We start from the raw sequence: 16,982 nt of genomic DNA, 5'->3' as shown, positions 1-16,982 counted from the left end.
TTTTTTTTTTTTTTAACACTGTGTTGCCCGTTTCGTATTCGACTTTGAGTATTCGTCTCCATTTTGCGAGCACATGGCTTTTATTTATTTTGGCTCTTCAGCAGATGCCCAATGTATCCGGACAATGAATCCTTGTATATATTTAGCTTTGGTATGTGCAGATGATTGAGGCAGGTCTACCTCATGATACCTCTCGGTGTATAATTTTTTGTTTTGTTGTTTTTTTTTTTCACACTTGAAAGGTTTTGCAAACGGTCCCCCTCGTAGTCTCATCTTTCTTTCTCTCCAAGACTGGACAAACCAGATGGACGAGTGTCACTGCTGGGCATGTTTGGAGAACAGTCTGACTGTCAAAGTTGCCACGCTGGAACTGCAGCTGTGCATGGATTGGTTGAGGGCGGATGAAAGTGCTGTCGTCGACGAGCAAAGCTCGACTCAGCCGGATCATTTCCAGCATTGATATACTTTCATAAAACATGAGGCTTGTGGTCACATCTTAGTATTATTTGTACACTCTAAATGGGACAAATAAAGGATATCTTATTTATCTTAAGGATTTCATGTCCCTGAGCAGCACATCTACAATCGTTTAAACAAGCTAATGTTAGCTGATTGAACATAGTTTTCCATTGCGCGCGCCACCAGCCAAGTCTATGCGCCCATTCATGGCGCCCACGTCACTCACAAGACGCTCCGTTGTTTAAAGCCATATACACCAAAAGTCAGAGTTGGTTCTGTGGAATCCGGATGGACAAAAATAATACCTGCATCTCACATGCCCATGAGCGTGTTTATGAATTCACAATCAGTTTTTAATAAAATACTCAATGGGCTCAAAATACTCGATTTTAAGGGTATGCAATAGCTGCGGCGCAATACTCTACATATATCTGAAGAATCTATTGAAGTGTCGTCATGAAACATTTGTACTTGGTTACTAATTCCCACCACTGTTTTTTTTTAACTGCTGTTTACGACTGCACCACTGATGTAATTTCTCCATGCAAAAGGCGATCTGTTCTGTTTGAATGTTTTACAGGCAGAATTTGGGGGTTTTTTTGCCCTCCGTGCCATACTTGACAGTTCCATTTCCGCTTTCACAGAGTAAATTATCACCAAGTTGCTGTGCAAATGTTATCAGAGTAAACACACTCCCCGCAGCTTGTTTTGCATACATTGACTAATGTTTAAACAGGTTTTTTAAAAAAAACTTTAAGTAATATTCAAATCTTATATCAGTGGATGCTTGGATACACTGGATGAGCAACCTCAGAGGTAGCTTTGTTGAAAGGTCACTGCTACCCTTCTTCCCTTTTGACTCAAATCGAGTGCCATGCATAAAAGGCGGAAGTGGTTACCGTGATGACTTTGAAGAACGGATAAACTCGCCGTGCCTTTTTATGGAGCTTGTTGTGTGCACTATTCCATGGTCCAAAGACCCTTTCTCAAAAAGATAACTACGCACTTGTAATCATAATACGGTATAACCGACAAGAGTGCAAACAAAATCTAGAGGAGGAAATTGAAAGAAAATTCCATTTAATCCAACCAAAAAAAAAAAAACCTTAAAATGCTAAGCTGTTGTTAGCTCCACCAATTCTCCCCGATGTCCCTTTTCTCATTTGTGTCCCAGACTAGCCTGACACGATAAGATTGTAATCCATTGTGGCCGAGGATGTGCACCATCAGCTATCTCCGGCCTGCCAGTGGGGCCTGCTGTCACTTCCTGTTCAATGAGAGCATTTGCCACGCTGCCACTTTAGCGCCAGTTAGGCATTCTGACATCAACAAATAACCTCAGTACATGTTCAAATGCCTTTTTTTGTGTGAAAAAAAGAGCTACCAAGACTCACCATCATTTTAAAATCTCTATTAATGTGACCTGTTGTGAGTAAAACTCTTTTTTTTTGGGGGGGCGGTTATTTTTGTTTTCCAGCTGCAGCCTGTTGGTTTTGTGCACACACCCACATGAATTTGGGCTTCTTTTATTGTTCCTCCCTATATGGCTTTGTTTCTGTCCAATGTAAACACACCGCTTGTGTCAACAATGTATACGAACCCCACACACGGGTCTCAATGAGCATTTGTGTGCTCAAAGCTGAGCCTGAGTGCCGAACTGGACAATAAACGTTTAGACCGGCATCAGTGGCTTTTGCTTTCCATTTGGCATTTTGCTGGCTCTGGCTCATTTCAGCAAGACAAGAATTAGGTTGTCGCAAGTTATCTAATGCTTGGCCTAGGGATATTTTGGCAAACGCCTTGGAACTGTTTTGAATTGCAGATAAGACAGTTTTGCTTCATGCTAACATACTGCAAAACGCCATAGATGGGCTAACACATAGCATCTACAATATGCTATTTACATGTTATAACTTGTTACGCAAAAGATATTTGAACTCTAATGGTGGAAACCCATGTAGACAGATAATAAAACAACACTCCTGATCAACTGCAAAGAATCACTAATATTACTGCAGCTTCTTGGCTAGTTTTTTTTTTTTTTTTTTTTTTACCGGGTTCATGTGCTTCCAAATGTCTCTATTATAATATGCTGCCCCTAGGTAGCAAAGTCAAAGTGAAGTAACAAGTGGCAAAAATATTCTGTTCAATACTGTCATTACTGTATATTTTTATATAGTACAAAATACTATTATATGATTGTATTTAATAATTATTTTTGGGAACTATTTCAGTGAAGTTAGATACGTGGGACACACTGGTTGGAAGTCCAAGTTTAGGGGATACAATTAAGTGTGGTCCATAAAGTGGAAAGCGAACAGTGTTTTATTAGAATTACTTTTGTAAAGATAATAAAGTATTGTCGCGCATATTGCTACCTTAAGGCACTCACACGACCTCTTTGAGCTCAGAGGCAAATAGCCGCCGTGCTAACCTTGCTACTCTGTGTTTAAAGTGAACTTTGTACCCTCCCTGTTTGAACACATTTTATATCCGGGAAAAAGAGCAGGAAGTTGCCATCATTCGCTTTATTAAACGCAGGCCTCGTGTGTGTTTCAATAAAACAGCATCTGGATGTTTGTTTTGTCTTGCTGCAGTCAACCAATCAGAGCGTCGAGTTTCCAGACGGACAACCTCCACTGCGGCTGCTCACTATTCCCCCTCCTTGACACACAGACACACAGACACACGCACATACACACACGCACACACACACACACGCACAACACAGACACTTGGGCGTCTGAATCCCGTTCACTCCCACATCTGCAGCCTCCCGGCAACGCTGCTGTTCTTCGTTCCATCCTGTCCGAATGTAAGTCCTTCATTTGTAACTTTATTTGTATATTTATTGTGGTCTTTTTCTCTTGTCGGCCATTGCAAATATTGGTTTTGTCTTTCCACATGAAAGTCTGTTCTTACAAGTACTAATTTTGTTTGCTCCTTTTTACTTTTAAACCATTGACTAGATGGGAAAAAAAACAAGAAGGGGGCGTAAATCCAAAGAGCGACGTTGCCTAACATAGGAGCAATCGGTCCGTAGTAATAAAAGCGGCTCGCTGCAGATTTATGATTGGTCTCGTAAGTCACTGTGAGATTCCTGATGGAAATCAAAGCACCAACAATGATGTCGCTGTTGCCTTCTGTGCCGTTTTACGAGGAATGATTTAGTGTAGTTTCTGGACATTTGGGTACACAAATGAAGCGCACAGTCTACACAGGATAACACTCCGCCGTATTGGAGTGACCTTTGAAGGCGCGCTCCATTTGTTGACCTTGAGTTTTGGCACACCTTGGAATCGTGCCCACATTATAATTTTCTCGAGACCACAAATTAGCATTTAACTTTACCACAAAACATTAATTTGTGCCCATGTATAAGGTATATCATGTACACAAATTAAATAGTAATAAACAAAACTTTTTGTGGATGTGCCAAATTCACTAGAATAACATTAAACCCACCAATAAGTATTATGTTTACACATTATACTCATTTTTTTCTTGCTTACGAATTTGTATTAAATATCCGCCAAATAAAAAAATTGAGGCCACGAATTAGGTATAACGTGCACATACATGAAATCCCAATTTGTGATCTAGAAGTAGGTCTAACGCACACAAAAAGTGCAAATGAATCTTTTAATTCCTGTATAGTTGCGTAATAAAATGAAGCGCACCTTACTTAGAAAGGGAATATGAAGAGACTTGGCTTGCCGTTTACAGCCAAGGTCCGCTCCATTTGTTTCCCAAGACATCCCGAGTTGTTTATGATAATCACTGTAAACCCCCAAATTAATATTTCATGTGTACATTATACCTATTTTGTAGCCACAAATGAGCATTTAGTGGTCACAAAATACTCATTTGTGGTCACAAATTAGAGGTAGCGTGTGCGCAAGATGCAAATTTTGGCCTTGAAGTAAGTATAATGTGCATACAAAATACAAATAACTCCTAACATTAATGTTAGTCTTGAATAGTTTGGTAAACCAGGACATTCTCACTTCTTTGTGGTGATAGTCCATGCATCCATTAACTGAAGCGCTTTTTCAACATGAGGCTTGCGTGTTGAAGCCTACCCCAGCCGTCTTTGGGCCGTGATCCAAAGTGATCTTAATGCAGCTCGATATGATGACGTGGCGGACTCATATTGATAATGAACTCTTAATGCAGTCCTCCAGAAAAACCAAGCTGAGTGCTCGCTTCAGAGCGTATCGATCAGCCCTGTTCCAGCTACTCTACCAAACGTTTTCCTGTATCTGTAACCCGAGCTGTGCAATCAAACTGCTGTTTGAGATGTTCTTTCAAAATGCAAGAGTTTGAATTTTCTCAAAAAGGGGACAGGCAGGAGTTTGTATGTGATGATGTTTAAAAAAAAAAAAAAACTTCAGTAATAATCCTCCGGCCTCCAAATCATTTGTAATCTGGATTTTGTGTAATCCGGGCGGGTTTGGGCAGCAAATAATCTGCATCAATTTGCATCACTGGTGGCAGGACAGATCCCCGTTTCTCTACTGGACTGGAACGCATTTATTTTGAGAAATAAACCCTCTGCCTTGTTTTTGATGAACTCTCACATCTGGTCTACTACTGCGGTGGTGCTTGGGAGCCGAGGAATTGTTTGAGGTGCTATTATGGTAATGCAGCACATCCAAGTAACTTTGTTTCACAAGTTTGTGGATGTGACCATGAAGTTTTTCCACAACACTAAAGCCCACTCTGCTTTTCATGGGTTCTCGCCAGAGTTTATTACAGTCACTCCTTTGTGCTTGAATGTGCCTGGCAAGGGAGTTGCCACAGTGCTACTTTGCAATGCAAAATTTTTCACTGAACATCCTGCTTTGCCTCGTCTCTCCCCCCCCCTCCCCCCTGTTAGAGTCATCATGGTGTCCCATAAGGAGTTCACAAACGCAGGGAAGCAGCCAGGCCTGCAGGTGTGGCGCATCGAGAACTTGGATCTGAAGCCCGTTCCGAAGGCTCTGCACGGAAACTTCTACAGCGGCGATGCCTACTTGCTGCTCTTCGCCACCTCTGCGCCTTCATACAACATACACATGTGGCTCGGTAAGATTGGGATGCACCGCAACACGCAACAGAACACACACGCTTTCATCTACAGCAGGAAATGTTCGTGCAATATTTGATTTTTAAAGTCAACACATAGGTCGGTATTTAACCCGTGTTAGGAAGAAAAAAAAAGTGGCAGGAAACAAGACTCCTGATCACGCAAATGCTCAATGGGCCTGATTAAAAAATGTGATCTCATTTGAATTTGTTTGCTGACATATTGCTTGTTCTGTTACCACAGAGAAACTTCCTGCTGCGCTGTGAAATCTTGTGGTGTTTTTTTTTTCTTGTTTTTTCTCAGAACAGTAACTCAGTTAGCAGACACTGCACACGTTTCTCATTTTTATTTGACTTTGGTAGTTTTATTTAGCCATTTACTTGGTCTTTATGTATTTTTTTTCAAATGTTATTTGTATTCTATTTAAAAAAAAAAAAGTAACCATAACACAAGTAGAAAAGGAGATTCCTTCCAAAAATAATTATTCAAACATTTTTTGTGGCCCTAAAGTCTTGCACATCCGTTTTCCAACTGTAACATTTTCTCCCACTGTTCAAGCTTGTCTTATCTCCCACATAAACACGCGGATGAAGGATTTTTATTTTGTCATTCATCTCCTGGGTTTTTGTGCCACTTTCTCGTATGCGTGTTTATTTAAAAAGCAATCTTTTTCATTTCAGTGCAGTGCTACTTTGTCCTCGTAGCACATATTGGTGCCTATTAATCCTAAAATGAAAGTAATATAAGATCATGGACTTTAAAAGGAATTGCAGGAGCTGAGGACAAAAGTTTTTGTTTTTCTTTCAATTTCCGTGCAGTCCTGCTTCATACTTGCAGCGCGGCAGTACTGTGAGGCTTCATGTGCAACGTGAACATTACATAACACGCGCGGTTCCTCTGCGCTTGCAAAACAGATCAGGCGGACACTGTCACTGGTGAAATATGTACCACAAGTACCTCAGTTGGAGAACTCGGAAAGTCACAGCTGTTCGTGACAATCCGCACTTCCATCTTCTTTTTTTTTTATTTTTTTAACTCAGTCTCAGTTCTCTTCATATTCAAACCGACCTGACATCTGCCATCAACATGATCTTTTCTCATGCCCCTTTGTGATGTCGGTAAAATCAGGCCGAGGCGCATCGGGAATACTCCAATGAGCCACGGGAGACGAGAACCAGTTGATACTTGTTTGTCTGGCCTATGCAACCAACATGTTGCAGTTGCAAGAATCCGAGTTGGCAAAAGTACTTGCGCTGTCAAGTACAAGTAGATATATGCGTGCTTGGGTTAAAATAAACAAATAAATAAAAAGCTGTGATTGAACGACTATAAAAAAAAAGTGCAGACTTTGAGATGTAGTAAAGTACAAAAGTAAATAGCATTTTTAAACCCTTTCAGGGACATCCGTTACTACAGTGAACAAGTTATCATATAATCAGGTTATCATTATTGGCGCATGAAAGGATGAATATACTTTGACCTGAAAGCTTAGCTTATTTGCGACCATGAAGGCGGAGATTAGTGACTGGGGCCGAAAACGGTAATACACTTGTTATGACAAAACACAGTAAAAACTAGAGCATTAAGTACCAAAGAAAAGAAAAAAAAATAGAGTAATGAAGTATTTATTCTTGTTTGCCACCGCAGGCGATATTACACGATTCCAAAATAAATCGCTGCGTCTTTTTAGTGATTTGGAATGTTGTGGATTTGAGGGGAAAATTGGATTTGCTTCGCGATGTATCAAGCAGCTGTGGTTGAAGTGAGTCAGCCTTTCCGTGCCTGACTCAGAGCTGCCATAAGGACGCCGCTGCATGCTCACAACATCACTCGAGTCAATCTCGGAGCAGCGACGCGAAGGAATATGAATGAGGGAAATAAAACGGAGCAATCGTGTACCGCGATGCCAAGGGCATGGAGGCAAGGGGAGCCCCAAGTCACAGACGCATTATCAGCACTTTACTCAACAACCCAAACGCTCGCACCGAACTGCTGTCGACCATAACTCGCGTCCGGATGCTCGCACGCGGATTCATTTAGTCATGATGTCAAACATAAGGCCACACCCCTTCAAGGCACACCTCAGACACATGAATACTACAAAAAGAGTTAGCGTAATGTATTGTATTGATGGCATTTCAATTAATTTCAAAGAGAAACGTTTAATTACATTTGTGAATCAACAGATTTTTTTTCCCCCAGACCAAAGCCATGTCTAAAACAAATTAAAAAAAAGGCTTTGGCCAAGGAACTATGTCAAAGGGAGCGGAGGAGCTCAATTTAGTCAGGTCATAGCCTTGTCTGATAGCAAAAATGTGCTTTGCTGCCATCTTGTGGCAGAGCTAGGCAATTACAAACCTTTCATCGATGACTTCTCGATGTTTGCCATTCTACCACTGTGACTTCTTTCCAAGGTAACGAGTGCTCGCAGGACGAGAGCGGCGCGGCGGCCATCTTCGCCACTCAGCTGGACGACTTCCTGGGTGGGAAGCCGGTGCAATTCCGGGAGTTGCAGAGCAGCGAATCCAACACCTTCCTGGGTTACTTCAAGTCGGGCATCACGTACAAGGTGAGTAAACATTTCTTTGTCATGTCCCAAGACGACGCAGGCCAACTGACTGTTTCCAAGTTTTAAAACACCCGTGATGCTCACGAGAGGCCGCATCTCGGTTGAACGTGTCACCATGCTCAAATTATTTTCAATCAAGTTGTTTTTCTGTGACCACTGTGAGATTTTTTTTTCCTTAACAGAGGGTTGACCTCATGGCTGGTTAGAAATTCTTTTCTGCACAGGTCAAGTCATAAAAAGTCATCAGATAAAGAGTTGAGGATAATGTTTGTATTAAAAAAAAATCTCCTAGCAAGATGAGAGGTGGGCGGATTAAAACGGGTATGGCACTTTGTAATGGGTAACTTGAATGGAAATAGCTGCGCGTAAATAACCCCGTCACGGAAAGCGATGCCCGCGGTTTAATGATTGTCAGCCCGTAACGCACTTTGTCGCGTCGAGCGTTCGCTGATGAGTCTGAAGTTCACGACGGCAACGTTCTCCCGTCGGTATTTCCATGCCAGGGCGTGTCCTCGAGGCTGCTAACATGTTGGCAGGGCACTTCTCCGCTGCCCATCTGTTTTGAGTTGTTGCCTCAAAACCCCAAACTTCCTCCTCTAACTTTGACTGGCTGTGATTATCCCAGCAAATGCTCGTTCTCTCTGCAAGAACGTCGGCCAAAATAGCAAATGATGTTGTAAGATTGATAAAAATAAATAAAGACATTTGTTGTTGGTTGAACACGAGAGCAGGCATGCAAATCCTTCTAGGCTAATTTACATAAAGCCTTATGGTGACTTAAAATGTGAGAAATGTGGTCACGCCCACTCTCTTAATAATAATTGTACATCTACAATCATTTTGAGATTTTTTTTTAAATATATATTATTTGCTAGGCTATTTTTTTTTACTTTTTTTTTTTTAAAGACCAAAAATGGTCTATTTTCATCGGTAGAGGACGATGTAGTTCCATTCCGCTCACAGTTTTGGCGCGTCTTTCGGGAAACAATCAGACCAAACACGGAGCCATATTGTTGCCATGGAACATTTTACGGCGCGGCTCTTGAGAAGCGGGCGAGCGGCCTGAATGTGGTTTTCATTTTCGAGTCACTCCTCCAGATTGCGGCGAGACCTCGGAGACAAACAGTCACTCTGTTCCTCCACCAGAAAAAATGTTGTTTGTCCTCTCATGAACTCGAAGGCCCCCCCCCCCCCCCCACGCCGCTGTTGGTTTGTTGCGATTCCGTTTTGCATGACTTGTAAACATGCACATTTTTGCTTCACGGCTTCTCAAAGGACGGCACTTTGCGAGACAGTTCCACTTGCAAGGTACAACACAGGCCCCCCCCCCCTTGCCCCCCCCTCCTTTGGCAGCTTTGCAGGCACTGTCTTTTTTGTCTGACAGCTGTTTGGCCATCGGTGTTTCACCGTGTTGTGTAACATTCATGTCCGTCTCAGTTGTTTGTTTCGTGAAATCTTCCGACTCAACAAACCTCCAACACGCTTCGGTCGAATCGGCGACTGGATGTCAGATGGCTAACAATCTAATGGCGTCCCCACAGAAAGGTGGCGTGGCGTCGGGTTTTCAACACGTGGTGACCAACGACTCCAACGTGAAACGGCTGCTTCACGTCAAGGGCCGCAGGGCCATCAGAGCCACGGAGGTGGAGCTGGCCTGGGCCAGCTTCAACAAGGGGGACTGCTTCATTCTGGACCTGGGAAAGGTGAGGCCTTCGTTGACGTTCGTACGCTTGGGCACGGCACGAGTTGTAAAACATCTGCAGAGGCACACATAGACAGACGACCATAGACATACCCGGAAAAAACCCACGCAAGCATGGGGAGAATATGCAAACTCCATACAGGAAGGTCGGAGCTGGAATCGAACCCTGTGCCTCCACACTGTGAGGCCGACGCGATAACCACTCATTCACAACATTCATTCATTTTTTTACTAAACCATTTATATGTCACCAATTCCGAGGGGAATTGCAAAATTAATGCAACCCAAAATTAGTTTTAATGTCATTCGTGTGGCGTCGGCAGGACATCTACCAGTGGTGCGGCAGCGAGTGTAACCGCTACGAGAGGCTGAAGGCCTCCCACGTGGCCATCCACATCCGAGACAACGAGAGGAACGGGCGGGCCAAGCTGCACATGGAAGACGAGGGCCAAGAGCCGCAGGCGTTCACGGAGGTGATTTCATTTTCTCAGCAACGCACTTGAGCCCCAAAAATGATCGTTGTCCCGCGAGCAGAAGCTTGTCCGTTGTCGCGATGCGTGTCACGTCCGGCGAGAGAGCCAGCGTGGGAACAAACGCAAACAATGCCGGCGTTTGTAATGAGCTGCTGGTGGGCTAAACTGGGGCCAACTCTCGGCCTTGTAAACACTTGAAGGGAGGACGGTCAAGTCCGTAGAAGACTAATGAGAGGATACAAATTGGGCGGATACCCCCCCCCCCCCCCTTATAGTTTAGAAAATATACAAGGCAGCTAAAAATTGTGACAGCGTCGCCGGTCAACAGCAAATTTTATTCCAAGGTGGCTTTATGTTTGCCGAAAATAATTTTTGACGCTGATTTCAAAAATGTTTTGACTGGATTTTTTTTTTTTGGTAGATATTCCCTTTAAAAAAAAAATAAAATAAAAATAAAAAATGCTTGCACCACGCCGATTTTACCATGCGTTATAACTTCTCGCAGAGCTCGCTAAAAGGTTATTTTCAAAATGCGGTAGCCTTGTGAGCACATTATTTCACTTAGTGATTCTCAAAGTGTGGTAAGCGGTGGCCCGTGGGTCACCAGCTCCCTCAAGTGGTCAGTCAAAGAATCACTGGTTAAGTACAGCTCAGTAGTATTTCACTTTTCAATTCAATTCATTTACATTTAAATTTTAAGAAGTATTTGTTGCGAAACATTTATTGAGTTCGGCTCCAATTATTACATTTATGCCCCAAAACATTTTAATTCAACAATTCATGATGTTATTATTTATTTATTTGTTTATTTATTTATTTATTACCCGATATTTGACTCATTTGAGTGCTTTGTTCCTTTGTTGTAAATTCCAATTGCAATATTAATTCTGACAGTGCACACTACATTGTATCTCATTGTAAAAACACACAAATTGTTTTTATACACTCCTCTTGTTCCGGTAGGTGTTGGGACCCAAAACTGCTATTGCACCAAGCAGTCCTGATGACGAGAAAGTGGACGCCAGCAACAGGACGAAGGGCTCTCTCTACATGGTGAGAACCTTTTTTTTTAATTCTTATTTTTTCAAATTATGATGGCAGCGATTGGATCTGAATGTCCCTTTGCTTTTCAGATCTCTGATGCCTCAGGTTCCATGAAGTTGACTGTCGTGGCGCCGTCCAGCCCCTTCAAGCAGTCTATGCTGTCACCCGAGGAGTGTTACATTCTGGATAATGGAGCGGACAAGAACATATTTGTTTGGAAAGGTAATCAAGTCATCTCATTTCACGGAACTAATATTACAAGTTTACGAATGCAAGTTGGAGTTTCCGAGTGTGTGCTTTTGATCGGATCTGATTAAATTGCGCCAGTGTATCTCATGAAGTGGATATGTGTTTGTCTCATCGTCGTTGCCTTCAATCAGGTCCAAAAGCCAACATGTCAGAGCGTAAAGCGGCCATGTCTGCAGGCCAAAAGTTTATTAAAGACAAAGGATACAGCAGCAGGTGTCAGGTACATGTCAGAGATTCATTATATTCTGTCACATGATGTTAGCGCTCTTCTATGACAATATATCTACCTGTTCAGTGGTGCCTTGACTCGTAAACTAGGGTACAAGGTGTACCGTCTGTAGTTGAGCCGCACATCTAGCCCACAAAAGGGGTCATACTTTTCTTGTTTCTACGCGCAGCTCCAAGTACTTCCCGCGGGATCCGAGACCATCCTTTTTAAGCAGTTCTTCAGTGACTGGAAGGACAAAGATGAGACCACCGGGCCGAGTCAGGCCTACTCGATTGGCCGCATTGCTAAAGTGGACCAGGTGCCCTTCGATGCATCCAGCCTGCACTCCAATAGGGCCATGGCAGCTCAGCACGGCATGGTAGACGATGGCAAGGGCAAATTCCAGGTAAAACGGGCGTGTTGCATTGTCATACAACAACCGCGAGTACACCTGTGCACCTGCGCACTGCAGTACTGTATAATGAGAGCTAATCTAAAAGCTGAATCAAAAACCATCATCATCATCATCATCATCGACAACTGAATTCACACGAGTGCAACATATTCAATGAGAGTGTCAGCCAACAGTCAGCATTGCCGGTGTGCCCCAGGGGTCCTCTCTGGGGCCCCTCCTCTTATTATTTCCGTCAGCAGTATCTTCAGCAAATATATTTTTCAGTGCTACCACGTTTATCTGTTGGGCAAATCCAACTCTTCTCCCTCCCAAATCTGGTGTGGTTTTTAGATTTGGCGTGTAGAGAACGGTGAAATGGTTCCTGTGGATGCCGCATCCTACGGTCACTTCTATGGTGGAGACTGTTACCTTATCCTCTACACCTACAAGACAGGACAAGTCATATACACATGGTATGTGTATATGGAGCTGCGAGTTCTTGACTTGTTTTTTGTTGTTTGACTTTTGGCTAAACTACAAAAATGTATTCCGGTGATATCTGTGTGACTTTGTCAGGCAGGGGCTAAAGGCTACGCAGGACGAACTGGCTGCTTCAGCGTTCCTCACCGTGAAGCTGGATGACTCACTGGGAGGATCACCGGTTCAGGTTCAAGCTTGTCGACGCATAGCGTGTATCTTTAGCTCGTTTGTACTGATCAATCTGTGTACGGTCCTGACAATCGGCATGATGATATGAGGAGTGGAGAGTAGAAATTGGAGCCAAGGTTGACTGAGAAATCAAAATTATATGTAAAGGTGAGAGATAGAACTGCACGTGACTTCTCTCAACTACAATTTCTTTCATAAAATTATTCAACACCTTCAAATGGTCGACAGAGGGCGCCATTCAACCAATTCTAACCTCTGCCCTGAAACTGCAAGTCTTCGTACCATGATTATTTTGAATCATTCATTGCACACATTTCGGATCAATAGAAAACTGATTACGGTATATATACTGAAAGGAAAGTATCCATAAATGAATCAAATAATAATCATGAGATTCTCCAGTGATTCTCAGAATGGTACGTGGGCTCCCCGAATTAAACGCTCAAACTTTGCATCATGATAGTGTTTTGTTTTGTTTTTAAAATACTTTTTTTTAATGTGGTACACTACAATTCAGTTGTGTTTAACTTTGAAACACACATTTGCATTTAATCCTTTCGAACTGTCGCTTTTGAAACAATCATTTTACCTCCATTTTGAGTGAATTCGGTGGATTACATTTCCACCACTTAAGGATAGTTTTTTTTAACTGTGCAAAATGTTTCAGTAGCTTCCAATAATTGAATTCTGGTGCAAACAAGTTCTTGTGATGGACAGGTGAGAGTGACTCAGGGCCAGGAGCCCCCCCACCTGATGAGCCTGTTCAAGGGCAAACCCATGATCATCCACAACGGGGGAACGTCACGTAAAGGTGGACAGACCCAAACTGGCAGCGCTCGCCTCTTCCACATCCGCCAGAGCACCTCCCACGCTACCCGGGCTGTGGAGGTGAAGATGGCTTTTATTTGAGTGATTCAACCCAATGAAAAAAGATTCCCACCCGTCACGGGTCTTCATTTGTTCCCTCAGGTTGATGTTTCGGCTTCTAACCTGAACAGCAACGACGTGTTTGTGCTGAAGTCCCCGAGCGCTCTGTTTGTGTGGCGAGGCGCAGGCGCCAGCGACAACGAGATGGAGGCCGCCAAGCACGTGGTGGGCTTCTTTGGAGGAAGCGCCAGTCATGTTTCTGAGGGAAAAGAGCCAGGTGGGTTTCCTCTGTTTATCAATCGACAAGATACTAAAAAAATCCACAGAGAATTGACGTCATCCATGTTTTAGAATTCCCTACGGATACCACAAGAGGGAAGCAAAGCATAATTTTTTCTCTGGCTAAATAAAGCACCTCACCTCATTTCATCGTAGTTGCTTGGCCCAAGATGCCTAAGAGCAATATTTTTACACATGTTGTATTTTTAAGTGACTAATGGAGGATAGTGTTTCCATAAAAAGTTCAAAGAGTTCCTGAATTTTGCAAATACCGGTTACAAAGTTTCTAATAGTATGGTGACGTTTCATTATATTCCGCAGTAGTCACTGCACGCAGTACACTTGCACAATCTACGGTAATAATGTCCAAAGTCAGACGTTTTGACTCAATAGACAGAGAAAGAGAGAGATGATAAGTCGGTGATATATTATTTAAAATTAAAATACCGGTTCTGCTGAATACTGTGGATGAATAAATACAGGAGATAGCTAGCTAGCCAAACAGGTAGCTAGCTAGCTAGTTCTATAGATTGTATAGATTGTATTCTTTATATAGATATATAGACTCTATAGATTCTATAGATTGTATTCTTCTAATGAGAAGTAGGCCATGACTGTATATCAGTGCTAAGTAAATGAGAAGAATAAAACTGCTAAACATTATTACCAACATATTGAAGGACTGAGTGTGCGATTGTGTTGAGTGCAAACTGTTCTTCCTCGCAGACGTCTTCTGGTCCTCTCTGGGTGGCAAAAAGGGATACCAGACATCCAAGACTCTGAAGAATGTGATCAAGCCGCCGCGTCTGTTTGGTTGCTCCAACAAAACTGGAAGACTCATTGTACGTGAACTCATGAAACGGTTGCGAGAATAGCGCACATACTTCAGTCTACGCCTTGCTGTATTTTTTTTCTCAGGTTGAAGAAGTGCCCGGAGATTTTACACAGTCTGACTTGGCCACGGATGATGTTATGATTCTGGATACATGGGCTCAAGTAAGATGTCCATTATTTGAGCGTTCCCACTTGTATCCTTATTAGTATAGATTTTACAAATGGTCTTGGTGACATACTGTGTTTCTGTGTTCCACGCAGCTCTTCCTTTGGATCGGCAATGAAGCTAATGCACAGGAAAAGACGGGAGCTCCCAAATTAGGTTAGTTGCACAAAGAGTGGAAGGATTAGTAACCGAGAGCATCATACATACAATAGAGTGCACGTGTTTGAGCGCGTACGTTATTTTTGGCCTACCGCCTCTTAGAGATACAGATGTGGTTTTCTGTGATCCTAATAATTTTTTCCTGAAAATTCCTTTTATTATTAACTTTGTATTCCATCCCGTTTGTCCATATTATGTTGACTATGTCAACATTGGGCTGCATACACCTACACAAATCATCATTTAAAAATGAACAAGGATTGTGCCTAATGATTCTTAAAACCTTTGAGCTTGAATGGTGCAAGGAATGCGCCATTGGCACTTTTCACACAATCACACGATGGCCTTTTGAGCGGTAACAATGCGGATGGCCCTTTTACTCTCTTTAGCTCAAGGGCAGCGATGCTTATGAGCGCACTTTTCCAGAGACGTCAGCAATGTGTCACTGGATGACACTGAGTGTGGCTTCTTGTCGCTTGCAGACACTCTGTTAGAGATTACACAGTGACATACAAGTGCCCCAACTTACAAGTTTTTTTGTATGTGTTATGAAAACAAAAATGGGGTCACGAGAGCGCTTCAGATGCAATGTTGTGTCATATTAGCAGGTGTCTTTAATACATATTATTAAAGACCATCTATTTTTGATTAATTACATACGAGAAACTCCTATATCAATTGTACACCATTGCAAACTACTGCCACAATAAGAAAAAAACTGAATTATCTCTTTGACAGTGTTATTCAAAATATAATGTTATTATCTTTGTAAATCCGTTTTTTTTTTCATCCAGATCTTGGATTGTAGCACAGTAGGTTGGAGAGTCGCACTTTATTTTTTTTTCCTTCCAGAGTCCAAGCAGGGCTTCTCCTTTCAGAGATGTTTGCTTATTACTGGAGTGCTCCCTCAGGGACTGAAAAGGCCTTCAAATGTTGTTTTTCAGTCTTGCCCCGTAGGTGGAGAGACATCGCTTGTGACGTAAATGTTATGTCGATTCCCTTTCTTGCTCTCATCCACCCATTTGCCAAGCAGAAGAATATTAGAAATCCGCGTATCATTCGTTCTTTGTCTTTGCAGTTGGGTATACTTTAAGATTAAGACTTTATTTGTCCCACAACGGGGACGCAACAAGATGCGCTGCTGCAGAGGCAGCCATAAACAGAAATGTTGAGAAAGATGTTTGTCGCAATGTTAGTTTATTTTTAATGGCATTCCCATTTTCCAACCCAACTCCTCCAGCACGGGACTATTTGGATTCAGACCCGTCCGGCCGCAAGGGGCTGCCCACAACCACCATCAAACAAGGAGCGGAACCGCCAACTTTCACCGGCTGGTTCCACGCCTGGGACCCCAAGATGTGGGAGACGGATCCTTTGGACAGAATCCGCACTCACTTCTGAATACCAAACTCCAAAGTCTTTCGCCAACTTTGCACCTATTTAGCGCCAGTTGCCATTTTGCTTGTTTGACTTCTAATCCATAAGTGCCAAAAGCAAAGCAGTAATCAGATTTTAAGGGTGATAGCATCCACGCCGTCCTCATTTTGCCACCTTCTATCATTAAAAAAAAGCTCAATATGCGAGACATTTAAGACAGCTGTGTGCACCTACTTAATATCAACATGCTTTTTATCTCCATACACACCGTTTAATCCATGACCACACTGTTGTGGTTTTTGTTAGTACTGGAGTGTTGCCCTTCCTAGAAGTTGCATGCCGCATTTTTATCCTGCTGTGAAACGTGTCTAAGTATATGCATGCACACATGCCACAATTTAGCACTGTGTCCATGAAATGCTCTCGTGGAAAGCTTTGAAATAAAAAAACTCTTTTGAGTTAAAA

General features: G+C 42.6%; 2 protein-coding genes across 4 annotated transcripts in view; both read left to right on the top strand.

Annotated features, from left to right (window-relative positions):
• Nucleotides 1-3,212, top strand: part of ccdc18 (coiled-coil domain containing 18) — a 17,416-nt gene extending 14,204 nt beyond the window's left edge. For 2 of the 3 annotated variants that reach the window (XM_052088147.1, XM_052088148.1), the window contains one exon: nucleotides 3,057-3,212. The gene's annotated coding sequence lies outside the window, so the exon portion shown is untranslated. Of the gene's footprint in view, nucleotides 1-1,633; nucleotides 3,034-3,056 lie in introns of those variants that run through there. The other variant, XM_052088149.1, reaches the window with a different exon arrangement.
• scinlb (scinderin like b) lies at nucleotides 3,135-16,982 on the top strand. The gene is made up of 17 exons (XM_052088165.1): nucleotides 3,135-3,274; nucleotides 5,339-5,526; nucleotides 7,942-8,096; nucleotides 9,638-9,799; nucleotides 10,122-10,271; nucleotides 11,235-11,324; nucleotides 11,405-11,537; nucleotides 11,696-11,784; nucleotides 11,963-12,178; nucleotides 12,518-12,639; nucleotides 12,743-12,833; nucleotides 13,553-13,723; nucleotides 13,805-13,979; nucleotides 14,708-14,823; nucleotides 14,900-14,977; nucleotides 15,077-15,137; nucleotides 16,381-16,982. The coding sequence occupies exons 2-17, from the start codon at nucleotides 5,346-5,348 to the stop codon at nucleotides 16,539-16,541; spliced, it is 2,151 nt and encodes a 716-aa protein (XP_051944125.1). The 5' UTR covers nucleotides 3,135-3,274; nucleotides 5,339-5,345; the 3' UTR covers nucleotides 16,542-16,982.

Source organism: Hippocampus zosterae, chromosome 15 (genome assembly GCF_025434085.1).
Source record: "Hippocampus zosterae strain Florida chromosome 15, ASM2543408v3, whole genome shotgun sequence".
Taxonomy (NCBI): Eukaryota; Metazoa; Chordata; class Actinopteri; order Syngnathiformes; family Syngnathidae; genus Hippocampus; species Hippocampus zosterae.
The sequence above is the reverse complement of the archived record's forward strand: the minus strand, read 5'-3'. Positions and strand labels throughout refer to the sequence as shown.